This window comes from Chelonia mydas, chromosome 3 (assembly GCF_015237465.2).
Source record: "Chelonia mydas isolate rCheMyd1 chromosome 3, rCheMyd1.pri.v2, whole genome shotgun sequence".
NCBI classification, from domain to species: Eukaryota; Metazoa; Chordata; order Testudines; family Cheloniidae; genus Chelonia; species Chelonia mydas.
In genome coordinates, this window is record NC_057851.1 from 97,151,249 (window position 1) to 97,174,682 (window position 23,434).

General features: G+C 37.6%; 1 protein-coding gene across 5 annotated transcripts in view; it reads right to left on the reverse strand.

Annotated features, from left to right (window-relative positions):
• The window catches only part of MED23 (mediator complex subunit 23), a 55,556-nt gene that overhangs the window by 22,730 nt on the left and 9,392 nt on the right, over positions 1-23,434 (reverse strand). For 4 of the 5 annotated variants that reach the window (XR_005224702.1, XM_037894803.2, XM_043542920.1 and 1 more), the window contains 12 exons: positions 23,092-23,190; positions 22,070-22,171; positions 20,774-20,843; positions 17,920-18,032; positions 17,054-17,149; positions 16,474-16,491; positions 7,376-7,576; positions 6,497-6,640; positions 3,714-3,859; positions 2,680-2,925; positions 2,348-2,490; positions 1,395-1,569 (listed from right to left, as the gene is read on the reverse strand). Coding sequence is in view for 4 of the 5 variants with exons in the window: in XM_037894803.2 (XP_037750731.1) it covers positions 1,395-1,569; positions 2,348-2,490; positions 2,680-2,925; positions 3,714-3,859; positions 6,497-6,640; positions 7,376-7,576; positions 16,474-16,491; positions 17,054-17,149; positions 17,920-18,032; positions 20,774-20,843; positions 22,070-22,171; positions 23,092-23,190 (1,553 nt within the window). In the remaining variant the exon portion in view is untranslated. The remainder of the gene's footprint in view (positions 1-1,394; positions 1,570-2,347; positions 2,491-2,679; positions 2,926-3,713; positions 3,860-6,496; positions 6,641-7,375; positions 7,577-16,473; positions 16,492-17,053; positions 17,150-17,919; positions 18,033-20,773; positions 20,844-22,069; positions 22,172-23,091; positions 23,191-23,434) is intronic. The other variant, XM_027824650.3, reaches the window with a different exon arrangement.

The following is a 23,434-nucleotide window of genomic DNA, read 5'->3' on the forward strand; positions in this document are numbered from 1 at the left end:
CCCAAAAATCTTTTTTTTTTTTTTTTTTACATTTGAGAATCTCGGTCCAAAGATCTGAAGTCATTATTTAAAGAGATAAATGTGGTACAGGAAGTTGCAAAGCCAACTTCTCCATTTACAGTGTCAGATAGTAATTATACTGTTTGAATTAAAATCAAAGGGGGAGGGGGTGGAGAAGGGAAATAAAATATTGCTTTTCATTTGAGGTGCATTATTTTAAATTCTTCACTGGTCCAATTACAACTAATTTTCTCACTTGCTAGTCAGAAGCAATTTAAGAGATAATGACATTGTACCATCTAAATTTACTTAAACACCTACAATGCAGAGTCCAGTTGTTTCATTTCTAGTTGTGTACCTCTAATTCCGTGTTGACAGGTCTCTACCATGATCTTATCTTTCAAGAGACACGCAAAAGTTCATAAACATAATCAATGACAACAGACTCCTCCACTTTTCTGTCCCCCTCACTTTTTCCCTGCTCTCTCAGCAGAGATGGGTAATTACTAAGCAACTTACAGTTGTACTTGGGCTAAGAGATCAGAATGTAGTCAGAAGGACTTCCTTGGTATCAACTGAGAAAACTGATCTGGAGAAAGGAGCTTGATACTCACTCAACAGCTCATACCCTTCCTAGAGTTTGGCTTTATTAACAAGGACCTTTCAACAATTAAGTTCAACCTCAAGCCATTTCCCCACACTTGACTGCACCTCGAGCTTCTATTACAGGACTCTCAGTGGAGCTGGTAGGGAATTTTTTGATGAAAACCCTAATCACTGGGTTAGTGAGTATTCTGCAGGGGGTGTCCACCAATTTCTCCAATTGGTGAGGTTCCACTTTGTATTAATAATTAAATATTCACTGGGTCAGAGAGAGTGACACTAACTCAATAGCCTTGCGATTAGGGCACTCAGTTGGGATGTGGGAGAGACAAGTTCAAGTTGCAGCTGCAAATCAGGCAGAGCAAGGACTTGAACCCGGGTCTCCCACATCCCAGTGAGCGTGCCCTAACTCCTGGGTTATTTGCCACTCTGTGGTGGGACAGTATCTCTCTTTGGCTTTTCGTAGAACACTTTTAAAGGTCTTGCAATGATGCAGAACAAAACCAAATGCTAAAACCTTGAAATTTGTTGTGAAATGGAATTCTTGTCTTCTGGCTAGTTCTACTGTTCAGTCCACACCCTGATAGTATCTTGCTCCATTACATTCAATGAAGCCACCTTCTTCAGATTCAGCAGAACCCATTTAACACTTTCCTAGCAGAATCAACAGCTGCTAGCAGGATGCGTGTATCAAGCAAACAGCGACAACCTATCTTGTAAAGGTCCTGCAGGATTTTCAATAAATTACTAAGGAAGGGGATAAAAGTTTAGTGATGGTTACCCTCACTCACCAGAGATGAAGCTGGTTCTGATTGGTCTGTGGCACAGCAGCCAAAGAATGAAGATGGCTCAGCAGCTGGACTCTGTAGTGAGGCTGGATGTGATGCATACGGTAGCTGAACATCTCCAACAGTGTGTGCAAAATTCCCCAAGCATGAGACTTAAACACTGTTGGCAACAGCTGACCTAATAAGAGAGAAGAGAATGTATCAAGTATTTTCCAGTGAGATCATTTGGAAAAGGCTATTTTACTCATATGTGCAAATATACACCCTTTTATAAAATATGTACCGAGTAGCTAGATGCCTCTCCCATTTAAACCACAAGATCAGGCAAATCTTTAGTGATATTTTATCTAGTTATAGGCGTTTTAAGTCTATCCTAAGAAAAACATACTACCGCATCACCAACTCCTCTTAACATAGGACATGAAAATGAAATCTATATCTGATGTAAAAGCATAGTTATTATATTAAATTGCAAGTCATAAACTACTAAAAGAATGAATTAGCTCTAACACTACACGCACAAGTATCATCTCTAATAAGTGTTATTTCTCTTCAGTTGTGTGCATTACATTTATTCCATACTGACTAATTAAAAATTCAATATGGTGCAGATGTACAAATAAGTAAAGTGAAAATGTACTTGCACGTTGAGCTTGACCAATTAAGTATATTTAAGCTTAAGAGAGAATCTGTAGAGGATAACAACATACTTATGCACAACAGTCAGAATACTTAGGCCCTGATCCTACAATAGATGGCACGCAGGCACAGTGGTGTTCTCCTGTAGAATCTATTGCAGGACTGGGGCTATATAATATGAACTCTTTGGGGCAGCAACTCTTTGTTTCTTCCTAAGTATTTCTACAGCCCCTTGAACAGTGGGGCTCTGACCTTGATTATAGCTTCTGGGTACTAATGAAATGTAAAGTGTTATTAAATAAAACATTTTTTCTTACTGATAAAGCCTTTGATGCCCAAGGACTCTATTTCCATATAAACCAATAAGCGACTGTATGTCTCCACAAGTGCTGGTGCCAAGGCCAGACTAGACTTTGCATGGGCCAGTTTAATCACCCTGGTAGCTATGCTGTGAATAAGACTGAAAAAAATAAAAAGAAAAAAAAGTATGTACTTGAAACTATTAAGAAATTAATTGTATAAGCAGATAGAAGTTCTATACATTTTGAAGAAAACAAAACAATGAACTTTCCTCTTTACACAGTTACACTTACATTAAGATCCACAGATAAAAGTAAATCGATTACATTTTAAAACCATATTACTGTACCTCATTTTGGCATGAACTGTAAGCGAATCCAAGAGGTTCATTGGTAATGGGGTGATAGATCCGGAAGCCATGCAATTTGTTCCTGGAAGAGGTATCCTCATGTTGCCATTACCATAAATAGTTTCTACTAGAACACCCATAGGCAATGTGAAACATTCTGAATTGGTTGAATATGCATTACATAATAAGGCGATCTTGTAGTCGTTCATCTGTAAACTTTTATTCCTTAGACTCTGTTGTAGGAACCTGCATAATCAAGACAGGTTAAATGTTAAGTGAAAGAAAAGAAAAAGAGAAAGAAAAACAAGACCTATCTGCACTGCAAATATGAGACCAAATTAATCCTTCATGTAACTCCATTGTAAAGTTTTTATTTTTTCATTATCATTCAACTATCATGGTAAATAGGTGATTAGGATTTTGTGCCCAGGCAGGTAAATATTAGGATAGCTTCATAAGTCTTGGGTAAAGGGACAATTGTTGGAGTTATGTGTCAGGCTAAAAGTTATTTAATAACTCTATTTTTGTTATTTATATTTTAGATTATTAAAACTGAAAACGAAACGTAATTTAGTATTCACCGTTTATTGACTGTTTACTTTTTTGCATTTCACACACTTTGAACAGGAAAATAGTCTGTTTCACTTTCTGGTACTCAATAAATAGCACAAGTGTAATGGTAGAGTTGTAAGGAAAACAGAAACCTGTTTAAAGTCAAAAGAGAAATTATTCTTCTTAAAAATGCCATGAAAATATTTAACATTAATTCATGTGAAACTCATTTGGGCTTGAGCTACCTGACAACAGTCCTTTAAAACATGATCAAAATAATTCACCTTTAATGTTTTTAAGAGTAACTGAAAAAACTGACACTGCGTCATATCGCACAAAACAAATTCTAAACATGGATTTGGAACTTTCTTTTTTCTTCTTTGGTCCTGACTAGGAATAAGCAGTAATATGGAATTAAAAACCAAACAAACAAAATCCAAAAACCAACCAACCAACCAAAAACCGAAACAAACCAAGCTTACTCATGATGAAGCTTTAGAGAATGAGGAATGGGAATCTGTAATTTGGAGTTGTCACTGTGAGCCTTTCGGTTCAGGTGTATCCATATACAGGTCATTGCAAAGGCATGAGTTGACTGTGGTTTGTTAATATCAGGTACAGGAATACACTAAAGAAAGAACACACAAATTACATATTGTATATATAACCTTTTGTAACAAAACTAACGTTCACTGATCCAGTGTCTTTTTCTGATATGCAACACACTTATGTAAAAAGAAAAGGAGGACTTGTGGCACCTTAGAGACTGACAAATTTATTTGAGCATAAGCTTTCGTGAGCTACGAAGTGAGCTGTAGCTCACGAAAGCTTATGCTCAAATAAATTTGTTAGTCTCCAAGGTGCCACAAGTCCTCCTTTTCTTTTTGCGGATACAGACTAACACGGCTGCTACTCTGACACTTATGTAAAAAAATTTGGTCTCACACGTGCATACAACTCCAGCTGAAGTCAAAAGGAACCAAGGACTGAATGTGGCTATTATTTTTACCCAGAGAACCTAATAAATCATTCAAAAACTTCAGTGGATAAATGCTTACATTTACAATATATAGGAGTCAAGGGAATTAAATACTTATTTTTGTTACAACCAAACGCTTTCAGACGCAGACTCAGTTTTGCACAGGACAAATTTCAGAGATTGGTTATGGGATATAAAGCTCAAAAATGGAAATAGAGAGATAAAATACAGAAAGACAGAACAGCAGTAGTTTGACAGTCAATATAAAACTTCCATTAACAGCCCATCAGGAAAAAGGATGCCTTTGCATCTGACAGTCAAATATCCCACAAGAAAAAGATGTAATCTGCTCAATTTACTTAAATTGCGTTTAAAACTGGTTTGTAGAAAGAGACAAAATCCAGTTGGTTTTATACATTGATGCACACCAGAGAACCCAAGGACAGAGAAGTATCAAAAAGTAAGTGTTCTAACTTAGTTCTCGCTCCTACAAAAATGCACAAAGAGCCTGTTCATAAATCCAAAGTGACAGGAGCTACTTTCAAGCAGGGTGCAATGTGCAGGATGTGTGACTGCAAGTCTGAGTGCTCATCTCACAGCTGGCAATGGGAACTATGCACACAAACATTACAGAAACTATTTGTGTGCGCGAGCATGCGTCCCCATGCCCAACTTCAGCAACTAATCAGGACAGTGTGCATTTCAGGATGGGAAAGCGGTGTGGTACATCACTGCCAGTCAGAATACAAAATTAGTATCACTTTTATGGTTCGTGCTCTTGTATGGGGGGCCCTTTCTGAAAGAAGATATTTTCTTATTTACTCTATTTATGGCATGAAATGATTTTAAAAACTCCACCCACTCTCTCACTTGAGAAAAGATTCATTTTTCCTTAAGGAGAAAAGAAGAATCGCAGTGCTGAAATGAAAGTTGTGTTAAGCATAGCTGTGTGCTGAAGATCGCACTACTAGGTCAGGGGAGGCATTCAGCATGAAACAGGTGTAAAACTAAGGCTGTGAAGACAGCCAAATTATATATTTAAGGCCAGTTGGTGGTTCTGTGTGCACAGCAGTGCAAAGGAGTCAAGGAGAATAAAGTGCCCTCTTTACTCCATTGCGCTGGTTTCGTGACTCAGAGGTAGCAGTGGATGGGGATAGGTGGAGGGAAAGAAGGAAGAAGGGAAAGGAGGAATAGTGCTTTCTGAAGGGCTGCTACACCTCCCTCCGCGAAAGGGGACAGGACAGGGTGAGGAGTGGGCAGAGCTTAGGCTAGAACGCATTGCCTAGCACCAGGTACAGGAGGCCTCCCACAGGGGCTTTCCCCCATCAAGCAGAGTTAAACTAGGAGGCAGATTGTGACTTGACCACAATCTGCTTCCTGGGATGCTCCTGAGGTACTAATGTGTTGCCTCTTGCTTAGAGTTCCTGTCAAAGCCACAAATGAGCTCTTAATTATCATCTTCTGTGGACCAGGTCTGCAACATTAACTGATACCAGTTAGAAGATCGTACAAAGATCAAGGGTAAAGTATGTACCTTATTTAATATCAATGCGCCTGATTTTCAGAAATGCTGAGCATCTAGAGTCCTTTTTGCCTGCAAGTGGAGCTGTGGATACTCAGCACCTCTGCAAATCAGATTGTAAACTTAAAGCGGACACTGTTACAGTCAACATTATCTCTCAAAGACAGGTGCTGTCAGACACCTGATGGCTGCTACTATTGTTGCCCTTTATTTAGCCATTTATACACACACTCCTCAACTCTCCCCCTCACCTCCACCCCTACAGTAACTTCACAGTGTGGGTTTGCAATTGCATACCAACATCACTTCAAATCATGTTAGTTAACCTTTTAAAAGTACAAACAATACCCCTAAAATGCCTTGTTCACTAAAAATATGAGAATGCATCATTTTGCTTTAACCCAGATACCCAAAGATTCATTGAAACCCTTCGTATCAGAAATGCCACCAAACATTGATAGAGAAGAAAAAGAAGTCCTTGAGACTTTCACAGGAGAGAAAAAATTCTTAAAAGATTAGTTACAACTTATTGTGGTGCCAAATGCGTCCCCCTCCACCCAAATTTAATTATTAGAGAAATTCAGCACATAAATTTTGAGCTTACAGTAGTTTTCACTTGATTTTTGTAATTCCCTGTTGAATTATGTGACACACTATTAAGGTACACGTTAAGAGCTAGTATTATTATTATTACTCCTGAAGGCTCATTTTAATTAACACATTCAATTATGACTCTGGCTTTTAATTTTGTATGGAAAACTCACTTCTTTTTCAGGGTAAAGGAGATCAAAAAGCTTCATAACTGGGAGGAAGTCAGCCAGTGCATTTTTTTGAATGCTGCCAGAGATGAATTGCAATAGTACCCACATCAGATGGTCTCTGCCTTTAATAAGACCTCGTCCTGCCAACTGTTTAAAAAAAACACAAAAAACCCCACCTTATTTAGGAACAGATACACTGCAGGCAGAGGAAAAATTGCCTCTATCCAACCAGTTCTTGCACATTAAGACTTAAGATTCATTCATATATATATAGCAGTAAGTTAAAATAGTTAAGCTTTCCACAAGTTGTTGGGGAACATTAAAAAAACTTCTTAGAAACACTGGATTTGCATTTCCATAACTGGGACAACATGGGCACAATGGTCTCAAAAACTGAAAGTGTCATGGGTTTGAAAATCAGCTGCTTTTTATAAAGGCTAGGTCTACAATATTCAGTCTGAGTACAAGGTATAACAGTATAATCTGAAAGAAAACAAGGCCACCTTCAAAATCCAGCTGCAAATGTATTTTACAATGTATCCAAGTACAGCATGGTATTCTGTAGTCTAATGCAACGAAGAGAAAGACCTAACCAGTTAACACCATGATAGGGAGCAGGGGATGAATCAGTGTCCACGTCGCACTCCCCATCGGTACTCGGCCCAAGCCGGGGAAGCTAACGATCCAACCAGCAGACCAAATTTGGTGATGAGTCCTGGTCACATGAGACCTGAGGCACACTGCGCATACGCTAAGAAGAACACAATGATTTATGTTGTATGAATACTTCATCTCATCTCTGCCAGTGTGATTACAAGCTCAGTCTCACAGAGACAGATTTTTTTCACATCTTACCAAAAGAGAATGCCACAGAAAAGGTACCTTTTGATGGAGTGACAGGACCATGTGAGGAAAGCTTGCAAACTGAAAGAGCACGAAGAAAATGAGCTGGCTGGAAAGGTGCTGCCACAACAACTGGCTGGTTCCACCATCGTCAAACTTCTCCTCAGTCTCCGAACGTTCCATGGCATACACAACGAGGTCCACCAACTGGTCTTCCAGCACAGGACAGCGCTGTTTGTGCTGCAAGGCAGAGACCAGATACAGTATTCCAAAAGCTTTGCAATTAACTTCAACACAATGGTAACAATTTCAGTACAGTATTTCGACAGAAGGCTGGGAAGCATGAAATGAAGTCTGAACTTAAGAAGTTAAAGGATAAGCCAGTGTATTAAAGCTGCACTGTGTTACAGGTCACAAATAATTTTACATTCTACCATATATTAATTCCCTGCCCCTCCACGCATACACCAAGTATCAACTGAGAATTATTTAACAGTTTTCTTCAGTACAAAATGTTATTTTTCTGCCATAGTACTCATGAATCTAATAGGCACCTGCAAAGCCCAAGTGTTCTAAATCTGAGTCTATGTGTATATGAAGAGAAAACACTGAAACAAAGGATGGATTCCAAAGACAACATAAATATTCAGATAGGCTATCTTAAGGGGACGTATGATCGCTTTCAATTCCGGTTCAATTCTGTTCCAATTAAAGTCGACAGCAGAAATCTCAATGATTTCAATGGCAGCAAGAAACGGCCTTTGGTTAGGATCCTAAAGGTGAACGGTACACTGACAATTTTTATTTTATAAATCGTGGTCTCCTACACTTGGAGCTGGGGTGTGATCCCTCCTTTGAGGGCTAGAGTGCTAAAAATAGTAGGATAGCTGCACTAGCAAGGGCAATGGAGAGCAGTGGCCCAGGTTAGCCACCCTGAGTACATACCTCTAAGGTTTGGGAGTTTTGTACTCAGGGCAGTTAGTGCATACTGTGGCTCACCACTGTCTATGATACTGCAGCTATGCTACTATTTTTAGCAAGCTAGTTCGATTAGAGCTAGTGGGAGCATGGCTACTCAAGCTGGGAATCACACCCCACATGTCTACTCAAGCTGGGAATCACACAACTAGCTCCAAGTTGTAGACATAGTCTTAGACATTATTAGTGTCCCAAGTAATGGTGAAGCACTAGTTTATATACCACGGTGATGAGAATCATAAAAATTATTTAGCTTGCAGCTTCTCCACAGTGTGATAAGCAATTTCCAGGCCCCTAAACACACAAATAAATAAATCACCTCTTAAAATATCTCTCTTCCATGATGTCTTTTAACAATGACCAAATATAGAATATATTCATTATGTGTGGGTACATATGTGTGTCTATATATAGAGAAAAATAAAATAGCTGCAGTACTCCAAGTTTTTGGTACAAGTTTAGACTATTTTCTGTGCATAATTTATATTGTAAACACTTTTGTAAGGAACTGTGTATTACTTTATGTTTATACATCTTCAAACAGAATGATAAGCCCTACATGCTATTGAGGGGGTGGAAAGCTGAGTGTAATTTGACTCATTCCACACAGTGCTAAGGCTTGAAGATCTATTGCGTCATTCTACAGACTAGGTTTAAAAATAGTTACATTTAGATTTTTACACCTAATGCCTGTAACATAATGCAACCTTAATTAAAGAAAAAAGTATTACTTTAATGATGACAGAAAAGAAGGAACTGAGCTGCTCAAATACTAGTCATGAAAATACAGTGTCCCTTTCTAGAGGCAAAAAAGGCTTTTTAAAAAATTATTATTTTCAAAGAAAAGAGAAGTTTAATTTTTTTTACCAAAATACATGTAGGGCTTTCTTAACAAATGAATTCATTGACTTGCTAGCCAGGCAGCCTAAAAACCTTTTTAATAAAAAAGGAAAGAATTGCTGAAAGGAGATGCTCATTCTAATTTTAACCAATATTAGTCTTTTGCCATGAAAAAGGGATTTTTTTCCTTCAAATTAAGAATAAAATGCAAGAATGGAAAAACTTGACAAACATATTGAACATCATCCCCTCTTTTACATGCTCTTTGCCAGCTCAAAACTGCAGAAAGCTACAAGTTTAGCTGTGCTTTCTTGAAGCATGCTTAACACAAACTTCTAACTAAAAAGGGAAGCATCAATTTCTGTTTCACCTTCTCTTCCAAATACACAATGCCATTGTCACATATCAACCACATTACAGGTTTACAAAGAGCAATATTAACACCACCAGTTGAGAATACTTTTTTCCAAATGCAACTAATTATGAAGCAGAGCAGGGTGCAACAGACAACACTACAGACTATTTCATAATCCAGCATGCAAAACTACTGTGTACAGGGCTTGAAATTCACTAGCTTGATAGGCAGTGGGTTAATGTCCAACAGCCCACCAACCTTAGCCTATATTAAAAAATAAAAGTTATTCAAGTTATACAATAGACAGGAAAATATGACCGTGAAAAAGAAAGCCAGAATTTCCAGCAGGAATTTTCCACTAGTAATGTACTTTTTATTCTATCGTTTATAATAAAATTGACAAAACGGTAGTCAAATCCCCAGTACATTTAATTAAGGAACAAGTCTTAATAAATATATATTTTAACATTTAAATAATATCAAGGTTTGGACAAACTTTGGAGCCAGGAAATTCAAACATACAGCTGATCACTTTATCCTCTATTCATATTGCTTTAAAATAACTTTCAAGGTATTGGGAAGAAGCTTAACAATGGTTTTTGAGTACAGTCTTTCAGCATTAACTCAATATCTGGCATTTTACTATTTTCCGTACATAAAGGTTTGAAGCAGCTTATATGTAAACCTCATGCTTTGGACTACTCACATGAGTAAATTTATGCACATGTGAACGTTTGCAGGATTGGGGCTTTAATTTATTAAGAACAGGCATATCCCATGGACTAGTCTATAGCGTGAATACCTATAGCCTCATGGTTTAACTCCTTAAAATACCAGAAGTAGCAGTTACTAATTTACCTTTTCTGGGTTAAAGGACTATTTTTGGAATTATACATGAATTTTAAGAAGTATCTGGAACAATTAAGACTTCTCCTCTAAGACCCACTTATTACAATAAAATTTTTTAAATTTGGTTTAAAAAAATGATTCCCAGACTAGTAATTGGAGTTCCATCCTGAAACAGTTTTTAAATGCTTGAAAAATGGGGATTTATATTTGAAACTGCGATTAAACCACAAACAAATATGAAAAAAAATCAGAATAGTGCTACAATGGCCATTTCTGACTTTCTCAAAAAGTTTATAAGACCAATCCCTGAAGAATGCCATAGTGAACTGGTAAAAACTTCCACTGGCTTCTAATAAAAAAAATACTTAGAGAAAACACATTTTTAAAGGATTTTAATAATTCAATAAATAATGTAACTGTCCTCATAGTTCTCAAATATTTTATAAAATATGGATGGTTGAGCTATCTGAGGAACAACTAATAAATGATTTAGACATTATGGATAAAACTGGTACAAATTGCCCTCTTTTCCAAATATGGTGGTTATCCAGGCTCGTAATTAGCTTGTTAAAATTCCAACCAGTCATTTGTATCGAGTCTGATCCTACTTCTACCAGCTTAATGAACATTTTGCCATTTTCTTCAATAGGAGCTGAACCAATCCCAGTAAGTAGAGGTATGTGCCGTTTCTGACATGCAACCATACAAATGGAAAAAATATCAAAGGATTACTTTACACCTTAGCACCAGTGGATCCATAATGTTTGTCATATTAATACTGTGAAATACCAGGAAATTCAAATTCCTAGTACCAAACAGACAATGTGGTAAAAAGAAGAGGGAAAGGAAAGTCAACTGAATAATACTGTATTAAGTCATTCCTTTCACTTCATGCTTCAATTCCATTTCCAGGATGAATAGACAAAGGTAAAATCAACAGCTCCTTTCTCAAACAACCTGGCACAAATGGATTTAGGCAGAGATGAAACTACAACCTGGCTTGGGAGAAGGCATAGAAGAGGATATTCTGCTTTAACCTTTATACCATCACGGCTGGCTGAAAAGGTGAACAGCAAAGATTTTAAGAACATATGAACAGCCATCCTAGGTCAGACCAGTTCATCAAGCCCAGTATTCTGTCTTCAGTGACCGGAGCCAAATGCTTCAGAGGGAGTAACAAAACAGAGCAATTTATGAAGTGATCCATCCCGTTGTCCCGTTCCTGCTTCTAGCTGTCAGAGGCTAGGGACATCTTGAGCATGGTCCCTGACCATGCTGGCTAATAGCCACTGATGGACCTATCCTCTGAGAACTTATCTAGTTCTTTTCTGAACCGTTATATTTTTGGTCTTCACAACATCCTGACAATGAGTTCCGCAGGTTGACTGTGCATTGTGCAAAGAGGTACTTCCTTTTGTTTGTTTCAAACCTGCTGCCTATTAATTTCATCAGGTGACCCCCTGGTTCAAGTTTCGTGAACACGTCCTCATTCATGATTTTATAGACCTCTAACATATTGCCTCCTAGTGGTCTCTTTTCCAAGCTGAGCAGTCCTAGTCTTTTTAATCTCTCCTCATACCCCCTAATCATTTTTGCTGTTGCATACCCCTAATCATTTTTGCTGCCCTTCTCTGTACCTTTTTCATTTTTAATATATCTTTTTGAGAGGGGGCGACCAGAACTGCACACAGTATTCAAGGTGTGGGCATACCATGGATTTATAGAGAGGTATCATAATATTGTCTACCTTATTGTCTAACCCTTTCCTAATGAAGTGAGCTGTAGCTCACGAAAGCTCATGCTCAAATAAATTGGTTAGTCTCTAAGGTGCCACAAGTACTCCTTTTCTTTTTGCGAATACAGACTAACACGGCTGTTACTCTGAAACCTTTCCTAATGGTTTCCTAACATTGTTAGCTTTTTGGACTGCTGCTGCGCACTAAGCACGTTTTCAGAGAACTATCCATAATGACTCAGAGACCTTTTTCTTCCGTGGTAACAGCTAATTTAGACCCCATCATTTTGTCTGTATAGTTGGGATTATGTTTTCCAATGTGCATTACTTTGCATTTATCAACACTGTATTTCATTTCTTGCCCAGTCACCCAGTTTTGTGAGATCCCCTCGTAACTCTTCGCAATCTGCGTTTGGTTTAGCCATCTTGAGTAATTCTGCACTGTCTGCAAACTTTGCCACCTCATGCTTTACCTCCTTTTCCAGATCATTTATGGATATGTTGACCAGCACAGTTCCCAGTGCAGATCCTTAAGGGACCCCCACTCCATTCTGAAAACTGACCATTTATTCCTACCCTTTGTGTCCTATCTTTTAACCAGTTACTGATCCATGATATGACCTTCCCTCTTATCCCATGACTGCTTAGTTTGCTTAAAAGTCTTTGGTGAGGGACCCTTTGTCAACATGTATGTTGAACCCATAAAAGAATTCTAATAGATTGGTGAGGCATGATTTCCAATTACAAAAGCCATGTTGACTCTTCCCCAACATATGTGTCTGATAATTTTGTTCTTTACTATAGTTTTAACCAACTTGCCTGGTGCTGAAGTTAGGCTGTAATTACTAGGTTTGCCACTGAAGCCTTTTTTAAAGATCGGCATCACATTAGCTATCAGCCAGTCAGGTGGTATAGAGGTTAATTTAAGCAATAGGTTACATACCACAGTTAGTAGTTCTGCAATTTCATAGTGAGTTCCTTCAGAGCTCTTGGGTAAATACCATCTGGTCCTGTGACTTATTACTGTTTACTTTATCAGTTTGTTCCAAAGCCTCCTCTACTGATACTTCAGTCTGGGACAGTTCCTCAGATTTGTCACCTAAAAGAATGGCTCAGGTTTGGGAACCTCCCTAGCATCCTCTGCAGAGAAGACTGATGCAAAGAATTTATTTAGCTTCTCCACAATGGCCTTGTCTTCTTTGAAAGCTTCTTCAGCACCTCGATTGTTCAGTGGCCCTACTGATTGTTTGGCAGGCTTCCTGCTTCTGATGTACTTCAAAAAAAAAAAAAAAAAGTTTGTTGTTAAGTCTGTGTATCTTTTGCATCAAATTCTTTTTTGGCCCATCTAATTATACTTTTACATTTGACTTGCCAGAATTTATGTTCCTTTCTATTTTAATATGAGTAAAATTGTTTTAAGGTCCAAAATTATTAACAGCAGACAATAATTACAGGTACAGAAACAAAATGTTTGAAGATATATTTCATGTACAATTGCCAAGCAATAGAAATCACACGTTAAAGAAAGCTTGGAGCACTCCACTGTTTGAGGGGTCAGAGATACCATCAAGGAACCCAAACTCCAAGCAACTAAGCTAAAGAGAAACTGGTTTTCAATTTGTTTTAAATGTATGTTTATTTGTCACAGAGAAAATAAAGTAATACTCCAATATGGGATGCCAGCCTGAAACATGATAAAGGAGTGACTGTTCAGCGCTTTCTGAAAAGGAGGCCCCTTGAAGGGCAATTTGGCTTCCCGAAATTTACGGCATCCAAAATAACTAATCATATTTCAAGTATTTGCTATAACGAACATTCTACGAAACTGTACAAAGTTAAACAAATATTGGGAAGAAATTAGTAATATACTGATGGAGAGGAAATACAAATTAGATTAAACTGTACATCCTAAAGGACGATTTGATTTTTAACACTTATGCAAAAGATGGTGTACCGCACATTCGCATGCCAAATTGTGCATTACTAGAAATTGGAAAACTGCCAGAACGCCAACACTAAAAGAATATTTTGAAGTTATAATTTTTCATCAAGAGCCATATGATAGAAATAGCCATAAAAGAACAAACAAAAACTGAAAATCCTGGAATCAGTGTACAAAATTGTGTATCTTTCTCTGCCTTGATGTTTGCCTCTACAAGGTTAATATGAAAAACAGTTTAATTTGTACTTTTCATGTACCTCAAAGAACTTTTTCAAAGTAAATATTTCTAATATAAATCTATACATTGTTCAAAAACAAAAATAATACTAACAGTTTTGCTGTTCACCTTTAAGAATATTTGATAATCAGGTCAAGGGTCCTGTTTACCTGTATCACATTTATCCTGAACACATTTCTACTGTAATGAACTAACAGGTACACATGAAGGCTCCAATCCTGCGACTGGATCTGTGTGGATAGATAAGTGAGGGTCTGCAAGGCATAGCTAAGTAAAAGGGGCAGATATGACTGTAGGATCATGGTCCTAGATTTAATTGTTTCTGCATTTATTTCTAAGAGTTGGTAAGGCACAAAATTAGTTTTTAAAACAAAGTTCACACTATTAATGATTTTCTTTACATTTTCAATAGTTTCTGTTATACTGACAACCACTTGGCCTTTAACAGCCTAACTCAGATCTTATATTATTATTATTATTAGATCTGGATGGATTATCATCACAAAAATAGTTAAGAATTTTACTATAGGTAGCATCACCAGTATAGCACTTCCTGAAGAGCATGCTATAACATTTTATTGAAGTTACTGGAAATATCAATGCAGTCATAATAAATTAACCTACACCCAAATGTGAGTAAACTTTCATATTCTACTTAAAACTGTGAAAAATAGGATTTTTAAGGTGTACAGTTTAATATTTTCTCTTCTATCCTGATACACCCCCTATTTCATGCTTAAACTTTTGCTGGCAAATACAATGGTCTGAAAGCCCACATACTGGTATTATGGTAGCACAGCTACAGTTCATGTTCTGTCAGCATTTCCATTATAAGCCATGTTTTTCAAGGGTTTGTTTCTTAGCCATAAAAATTCACTCTAGGTTGAAACACTGTGTAGAAATTACCATCTAGAACCCAAAAAACTAAAAAAAAAAAAAAAAAAAAAGTATTTCAGTTATCTTTTAATTAGAGAATAGCAAACTTAGAGTTAAAATTAACATTCTAACTTTGATCTTCTGGCCTGAAAGGGCAGACCACCACGAATAAACTAAATACAACACATTCAGTACACATTTTAGCCTATGTCTTGTGCTATTTACCAACTAAACCATGAAAAGCTGCACGAAGTGACAACCTAATCTATTGTCTAAATAGAAATTTAGACACAGTAAAAAATCCTATTAATTTAAATATTAATCTAGAGGCTAGTTTTCATATTTTAACATTTCAGCTGCCTTATATGATTTTGGTTTTAAAATATTTAGGATAATTACATGCAATGGAGTATTATTTGTCAAATACCTTGATAAAATAAAGAAATTTGTTCATTCAAAGTAACGTGATCGTTTTTTTATTTACAGTGGAAGATATTACACACAAGGTTTCAGAGTCATGCAAATTTTACAGTCAAGTTACAAATCCCTGAAAGAAGTTTTATAAATGGAAACACTGACACAACCTTCACCATAGTATTGCAAACAGCAACGCTATTTTACATATCTTAGATATTACTTTTTTTTTAAAAAATAGATGTTGATCTGGTTACTATTCTAAGAAGGATTCAAAATTTAAAGAATAAAAAGGCTGTAATGACCAATATTTAAAATTTCAAGCTTAAGTCCATACGGTAAATTTGGACAAGAAATAAAACAGAAGGTTTATAAAATTTGGTTTAAAAAAGCATTTTTTCTAGCACTTTGTATTGTCTTAGTTCACCCTGCTTGGAGGACACTAGAAGGTTAATGTAAGAAAGGGAATTTGTCACAGAGGCTGCCTGATAATGTGACATCCCCATCAAGCTCCATTTCAGCAGTTTTTGCCACTCCAGATTTACAGTGCTAAAAGTGAATTCAAGGAATGTTCTTCTATCCACATAAGGAAAGAAAGGACTGAACCAATAATCTCTCTTCATCTGAAAATTCCAGCAAACCAAGAAAAAGCCTATAGATCAGGTGGGGAAGTGGTGGTGGTCCAAACCAAAATTTTAGGATCAGAGGACCACTGGGGCTGTACATTTTCATATTAAATAAATCTCTCATTTCCTAAGAGATTTTAATGAGAATTTGCCCTTGTCCTAGCATCTAATGGTCCTGCCAATTTCAAGCCCTGACCGTACATGTATTCTCTAACTGGAATCAGTGGCTACAAAGCGGCCAGCGTATCGTTAGTCACAATACAACAGTAAGGTTGTGAACATACCTGAGCAATGTTCAAGGTCTAGAGCATTGGAGGATGGGCAGGACAAGACAGGACAGAACAAAAATAAAGGAAGAAAAAAAGAAAAGACAAAACAGTGACTATGAGGCCAGCCTCAAGGAATCCCAAGTCAGACCAAGCCCTCCCACTTAAAGGTATAAAAAAATAAAATCAGCGCTCCACTGATTGAATGCTGTAACATGCCAAAGTAACAAGGTACAACAAAGTTCTGGGAACTAATTACATGAACATTAACAAGAACTTTTTTTTAAAAAAAAACTAATTGTCTTTGGTAAGTTATAGTCTGTCAAAGGTATATATGAGGCTGGCCTTATAGGAAAAAAAAGCAATGCAAAAAAAAAAAATCAATATTTTAAATCTCTACTTTTCAATTTAAACACCCTTAAAACAATATAAAAATGATAGGTACAATATAGAATCCAATTTACCTAATATGATATTAAAAAAAAATCACTGTCTGGACCTAAACTGTTTTGCTCAGTTAGCTATAGCAAAGAAAAGAGAAAAGAATAGTGCAGATTCTATGCAGAATTAAATTGTGCAGCACAGTATAGTACAGTACCTGCTTATTCAGACCTAGCATATTGCAGACCATATCCCTGGAATACGGTTGTTCCAGCACATATCTCAACAAAGCAGTCTGTGGCTCAAATAGATCCTTAAAAACAAACAAACAAACAAACATACGCGAACATTGCCTCAAGATTAAATTAAATGTAACAAAATTAAAAATGCATTCTTTTCAATACGTTTATATTTGCAGGTATGTACCATTTGGTGGTGAACTATTTTGTTCTCAAATACCCAAGAGGAAGGTAAGTATCAGCAGAGAGTGTCTTCCTCTTGGTTTTACACTCCCAATTGTGGGGGACCTTCTTCGACAACATGAAGATGGGATACTTTTTGGAAAACATCTTTGAAATGTGGGCAGAGCACCTTCAGGAGACCAATGAGATCCCTCTCAATAAGGGGCTGAGCACACTGCCTCCACAGTGCTCCTGGGGTCTGAGACCAATTTAAAAAGTGAAATCAAGTTTCCTGCCCCCTTATGCAAGGCATGAACTACACAGTTCTTTTTTTCCACATTCCATTTCCTCTGTATCTTCCTCTCTCACACACACAGACGCAGAATAGGTGCATGCAACACCTACTGCTTCTCAGAACTCAGGGCATCAGTGTGCCAGGCAGTAAAAACATCACATACCACCTGGTGTGTGTATGGTTTGCCATTACTGTGTCATGTATTTGGAGGATTTTAATCGGTTAGTAAACTACTAAATTCATTAATTTTGAAGTTCTACTTGAAAATGGGATAGCCCAAGTTTTCAAAATTATTGCCCTCTTCCTTTCTCTAATCTACAAACAAACAGTAATTTCATAGATTAAACACACAAAGCTTTCATAACTAAGATGCTTACACATGCATACCTTATCATATGGCAAGAGTCCTTTCAAAGGGAAACGAAGGGTTGTAGGATCCAGCTTCCATGAGTTACACATGGCGCCAGAGTTATTTACCACAGGAAGAAGACTACAACGTCCTGCACATATTACATAGAATGAGAAAGGATAAATGCTAAGGAAGTTGAGCGGCTATGGCACTTAATCATTAAAGGTCAAGAACCCACCTCGGAAACTACTAACAATACTCCTTTCCACTCATTTATTTAAATCTGTTATCTCCCACCTCAGGAATTGGCTAGCATGAAGCTCCCAATGTTAGCAATCATTCCTTTTGCATTAAAAATTTCAACTCATTAGCTAAAGGGCAAACTCAGCTATTATGTTTTGCTATAAACTGTTCAGTTTGGACATCCCCAGATATATTAAAATACTTGTAATATGACACTAAAATATACTATTTGTCCTCAGAAGTCTTCCTATTCACAGCATATGCCCAGATCATAAAACTTTTTTTTTGTCCAATAAATGTTTATAACTAAAGCAGAGTTGTATTTCAGCCATAATGGTCCATTATGGACCTTTTACTGTAAATGGGTCAAGCCTCTTTGTTGGATGGTCATAGTTCTTTTATTGTCATTACATCCAAAAGCACAAGAGAAGTAATGTAATAATATTCAGTTTGGCTACACTGAGCCTTCAACTTCCCTCAAACAAAATGAAATTAAAGGATAACTATTTTCCCCCATTCACCCTATTAAAGTACAGTAACTCCTCGCTTAAAGTTGTAATTATGTTCCTGAAAAATACTACTTTAAGCTAAATGATGTTAAGCAAATCCAATTTCCCCATAAGAATTAATGTAAATGGAGGGGGTTCGGTTCTAGGGAAAATTTTTTTTACCACACAAAAGACTCTCTCTCTGTATATGTGTGTGTAGTATTATATCTATACATACATACACAAACACACACACACAGTATAAGTTTTAAACAAACAATGTAATACTGTACACAGCAATGATGATTGTGAAGCTTGGTTGAGGTGGTGAAGTCAGAGGGTGGAAGAGGGTGGGGTATTTCCCAGGGAATGCCTTACTGTTGGATGATGAACTAGCACTCAGCTAAGCCCTCAAGGATTAACACATTGCTGTTAATGTAGCCTCACACTCTACGAGGCAGCATGAATGGAGGGAGGGGAGACAGCATGGCAGAGAGAGACAGAGACACCATGTGAGTGTGAGAGACAGAGAGAGACTTGCACTGCCCCTTTCAGTACGCTGACTCCACTCTAAGTACATTGCCTTTTTAAGTAGATCAGCAAGTTGAGACAGCAGCTGCTGACAGTGAGCTCCCTCCGTCCTGAGCCCTGTGGTGTCCCCCGCTGCTCTGTGGAGATGCGGGGCAGAAGCGGAGGGAGGGAGACACCCTGACATTAGCACCCCTTCCTCCCTCTCCCCCCCGCACAGCAAGCAGGAGGCTTCTAGGAGCAGCTCCAAGGCAGAGGGCAGGAGCAGCACATGGCAGTGGGGGGAGGGACAGCTGAACTGCCCGGTAATTGATAGCCTGCTGGGCGGCTGCCGCACAGGGAACTTAGGGGAGCTGATGGGGGGCTGCCAGTCCACCCTGGTTCCAAGCCCCCACCAGCTATCTCCAACGGGCTGCTCTTTCTGCAAGCAGTGGACAAAGCAGGCGGCTGCCAAACAACATTGTAAGGGAGCACTGTACAACTTTAAACGAGCATGTTCTCTAATTGATCAGCAACGTAACAAGGGAACAACGTTAACCGGAGCGACGTTAAGTGAGGAGTTATTGTAGATGGTTAGTCCACCCACTCTGGTTTCCTGCCTTTAGCAGTAGTTATACCACTATACTGTAGGAGCAGTGGGTGTGGGCAGGACTACTATACACAGCAAGCACCTTTAATAGTATTTCTACCTTAAACTGTGTATAGTCTGTTTGTGGGGTCAGAGAATGTATCAAGTCAACAATACACCTGGTCATTTATGCAAATACTTGAGCAAATTAGGAAATTTCTTCCAGGACTGAGAGTCACATGAATAAATCTTTTCCATGCGTTTGATAAAATATACTTAAGAGTGTGTGCATACTCTTGCAAAAACAAATAAACAAACAAAAAAAAAAAATCAAGGAACTCAGTGGTTTACAGCTGACATTACATCCTTAATCCCACTACGTTGCTTTTGTGTATTAAAGGAATCAACTGGAGATAATGGAAGCTCTCAGAATTTTAGGTCCTGTATAGAGACGAATGAAATAACAGCAGTAAATACAGGAGTTACTTTTCTTAAGATGTACAGGGAAAAAAAGCATCCCTCTTCTTCTAAAAGAGCAAAAATAGTATTAAACAGGACTGAAATGCCCTAATCAAACTTTTGCAGATTTCTTGAGAAAAGTAAAACTGAATGAAAGAGCCTTTTTTTATGGAGACTAAAGGCTCACATAAATTAGGGAATTCGGCAATGGTGCAAATCCCTAGTCTAGATGTTGATTCAGAAAATGTCCATTAAGTCTGACACATAGCATACCTACACCAGTGCAAAGGTAATTAAATATAGGCACACCCTTAAATTCATAGGCCAGGTTAAAACCACAGAAGGGACAATATCACTCTGTGCAGAGGGGCAAGTGAAAAGAAGCAATTTTCCACTTTCTATCTGTGCTTAAAGCAGTATTTTTAATCTGGTTAATCCAAATAAATTTTCAAACTTTTTAAAAATTGAGGCAGGATAAAAAAAGTCATTGATAGGTATTACATAAATGCTATATACTCAAGCATTTTGCACGGATTAACATATAAAGCTAAACCCAAATTAGCTAGGCCTACTGGCTAAAAATTCAATTCACTCATGCTTTCTTACCACAAATGGAATTTATTCTTGCGGTGGGTCTGAAGGTATCCACAAAGTCTGATACTAAGTTACCTAGCAACTGAAAGAAGATTATTAATACTAAATTATTTACATTAACACAATATTCAATTTAAAACAAGACATTAAATCAGGTAAGCTACTTGAAGGATATATGCTCTTTTTGGCAGAAATCAGAGCAAATCGAAATAGCTACTTTTCATATGTACAACATTCTTGCAATGTACATTATTTAGTGCTTTTCATGTCAGGTTTAAAATTCTATTTAGCAATAGAACACCATTTTCTTCTCCTGAGCAATTCCTCAAAGGCACTTAACTTACCACTTCTTGGATGAAATCCTGGCCCCAGTGAAATCAGTGGGAGTTTCACCCCTTATCTCCTCTAATCAAAGAAACATGCCTCTTTCTGTGCAAGCAAAACCAGAGATCTGGTTCTTCAAAAGAACCAAAAGGACAAGGAGAACGTGTACTGAATGGAAGTGAAGGCTGTTTTCATTATTTGAGAATGCCAAATAATTCTGTAATGGTGACTATCAGACCACAAAACTGGCCATATTGGAAAATTAAAGCTATTTGCTTATCTTCCGAGTCATATGGAGAGTGTGAATAAAGCTGGTAGGCACATGAAGAATTTCAACCCAGTCTCAAATGCTAAAATTCAAGAACATAACATTCAGATGCACATCTAAAGCAATATGGCCAAAGTTTGTGTGTCGTTTTTGTTGTTGTTTTTAAAGAGGTGCCTAATTTAAGTCCATATTTAGGCACTTAAATAAGTTGCCTAGTTTTCCAAATTTTAAATCAATGTGACCTGCTGAGCACTCAACAATTTTGAAAGTTAGGCACTTATGCTCAGATCTTGCCATTGACTCCATGCAAGCACAGGGATCTGCCAGCAAATCAACTGCAGGATAGGGGCCTCATTTAGTGCTCAAATAGAGACTAAGTGTAAATTTGGATAGCGCAGACAAATACTACAGCGATAGCAGGGTTTTTTCTGTTATTCCAGTAAATTCACCCCTTGAGAGATGACAGCTAGGTTGATGGAAGAATTCTTCTGTTGACCTTGCTGCACCTACAGTGCGGGTTAGGTTGACCAAACTATATTGCACAGGACATGAAATTTTTCACAGCCCTGAGTGATGTAGTTAGGTCAACCTAAGTTTTAGATATAGACAAGGCATTAGGCATCCTTTTTTTTTTTTTTTAAAAATCACACCCAATGTTTTGTATGGAGAGAATGAGGAGCATATCACTTTATAAAATATAATGAATAAACCCTTACCCAATGAGGAAGCTTTCCCTCAGGGTACAGTTTTCTTATCTCTGTAACTGCGAAGTAGGCAGGTAATAAACAAGCATTTCTTTCCAAAATATAGGCTACAACCTAAAAATAAGTAAAATTTAAAAATGTAAGGCAATTTGGACAATTACCATAAACAAATTATTTCAAAATATTTAAACTACAATGAGCTCTAGAAGCCAGACATATAAGATTTGAAGGGACATTAAGTTACTTTTTTAAACTGTGACTTGTGTTAACTAGTATCACATTAGATTATAATGAAATTGTAATTAAATTGTATTTTGTTTTTTACCATTTATGCTGTTTTCTTTTTACATTTTACTCAGTTGGAACAATGAAAGAAGAGTGGTGAGATTCAATTTCTGGTTCTAATGCGCTAGAACAACACTGCAATATCTGGTTGCAACAACGGAAAATATTTAAATCCAAACTGTTTTTCTTTTTTTTTTGGTTTAATGAAAATATTAATACTGATTTCATAAAACTTATTTAGCATCCCTTTAAGGCTGAGATTCTAAACGGAGTTTACTATGCCCAGGTGGGAGAGGTAAACCACCTTGTGTCTCTAATATCCTGGGATCGACATGGTTACATCACTGCATTCTACTATATCCGGGCATTTCAGGAGCTCAGATAGCCTGGAAATGGCAATGTTGTAGATCAGTGGTTTTCAACCTTTTTTCATTTGTGAACCCCTAAAAAATTTCCAATGGAGGCGCAGACCCCTTTGGAAATCTTAGACGTAGTCTGTAGACCCCCAGGGGTCACGGACCACAGGCAGAAAACCACTGTTGTAGATAATACGAGAAGGCTCACCATTAGATGACCCTGAAATACACTGGCACAAGAGCCAGTAGAAAACACATCATCAGCTTTAGCTATTCATTTATATCAGATCTAAAAGGCTCCAAAGAGATCCATTTTAGAATACTGTGAAAATCCATGACAAAAGATCGAGACCAACTCTTTCATTGTGACACCGTATAACATTTTAGAGTTACCTCTCTTGCTGCTAAGAGCTGCTGTACAACAGCTGAGCTCACTGTGTTAGGAATAGTTAGGATTTTCTCCAGGATCACCTTCAACAGATCTCGCACACCCTGAGAGAAAATCATATAGAAATTAACATTCACAAAAATTCTCAATTTCTAGCAGACAAAGTGTATCAGAAGACAGCTCAGAAAATATTACGGGTAAGGTTGGGTGCTTTGCTTCTAAGAGTCACAGTACAGAACCCGGGTTCCAGCCTGAGCCTGGAAGTCAACACAGCAATGAAACTGCCCCGCACCCCAAGCCTCGCGAGTCTGAATCAGCTGGCACGGGCCAGCGAAGGGTTTTTCTTTG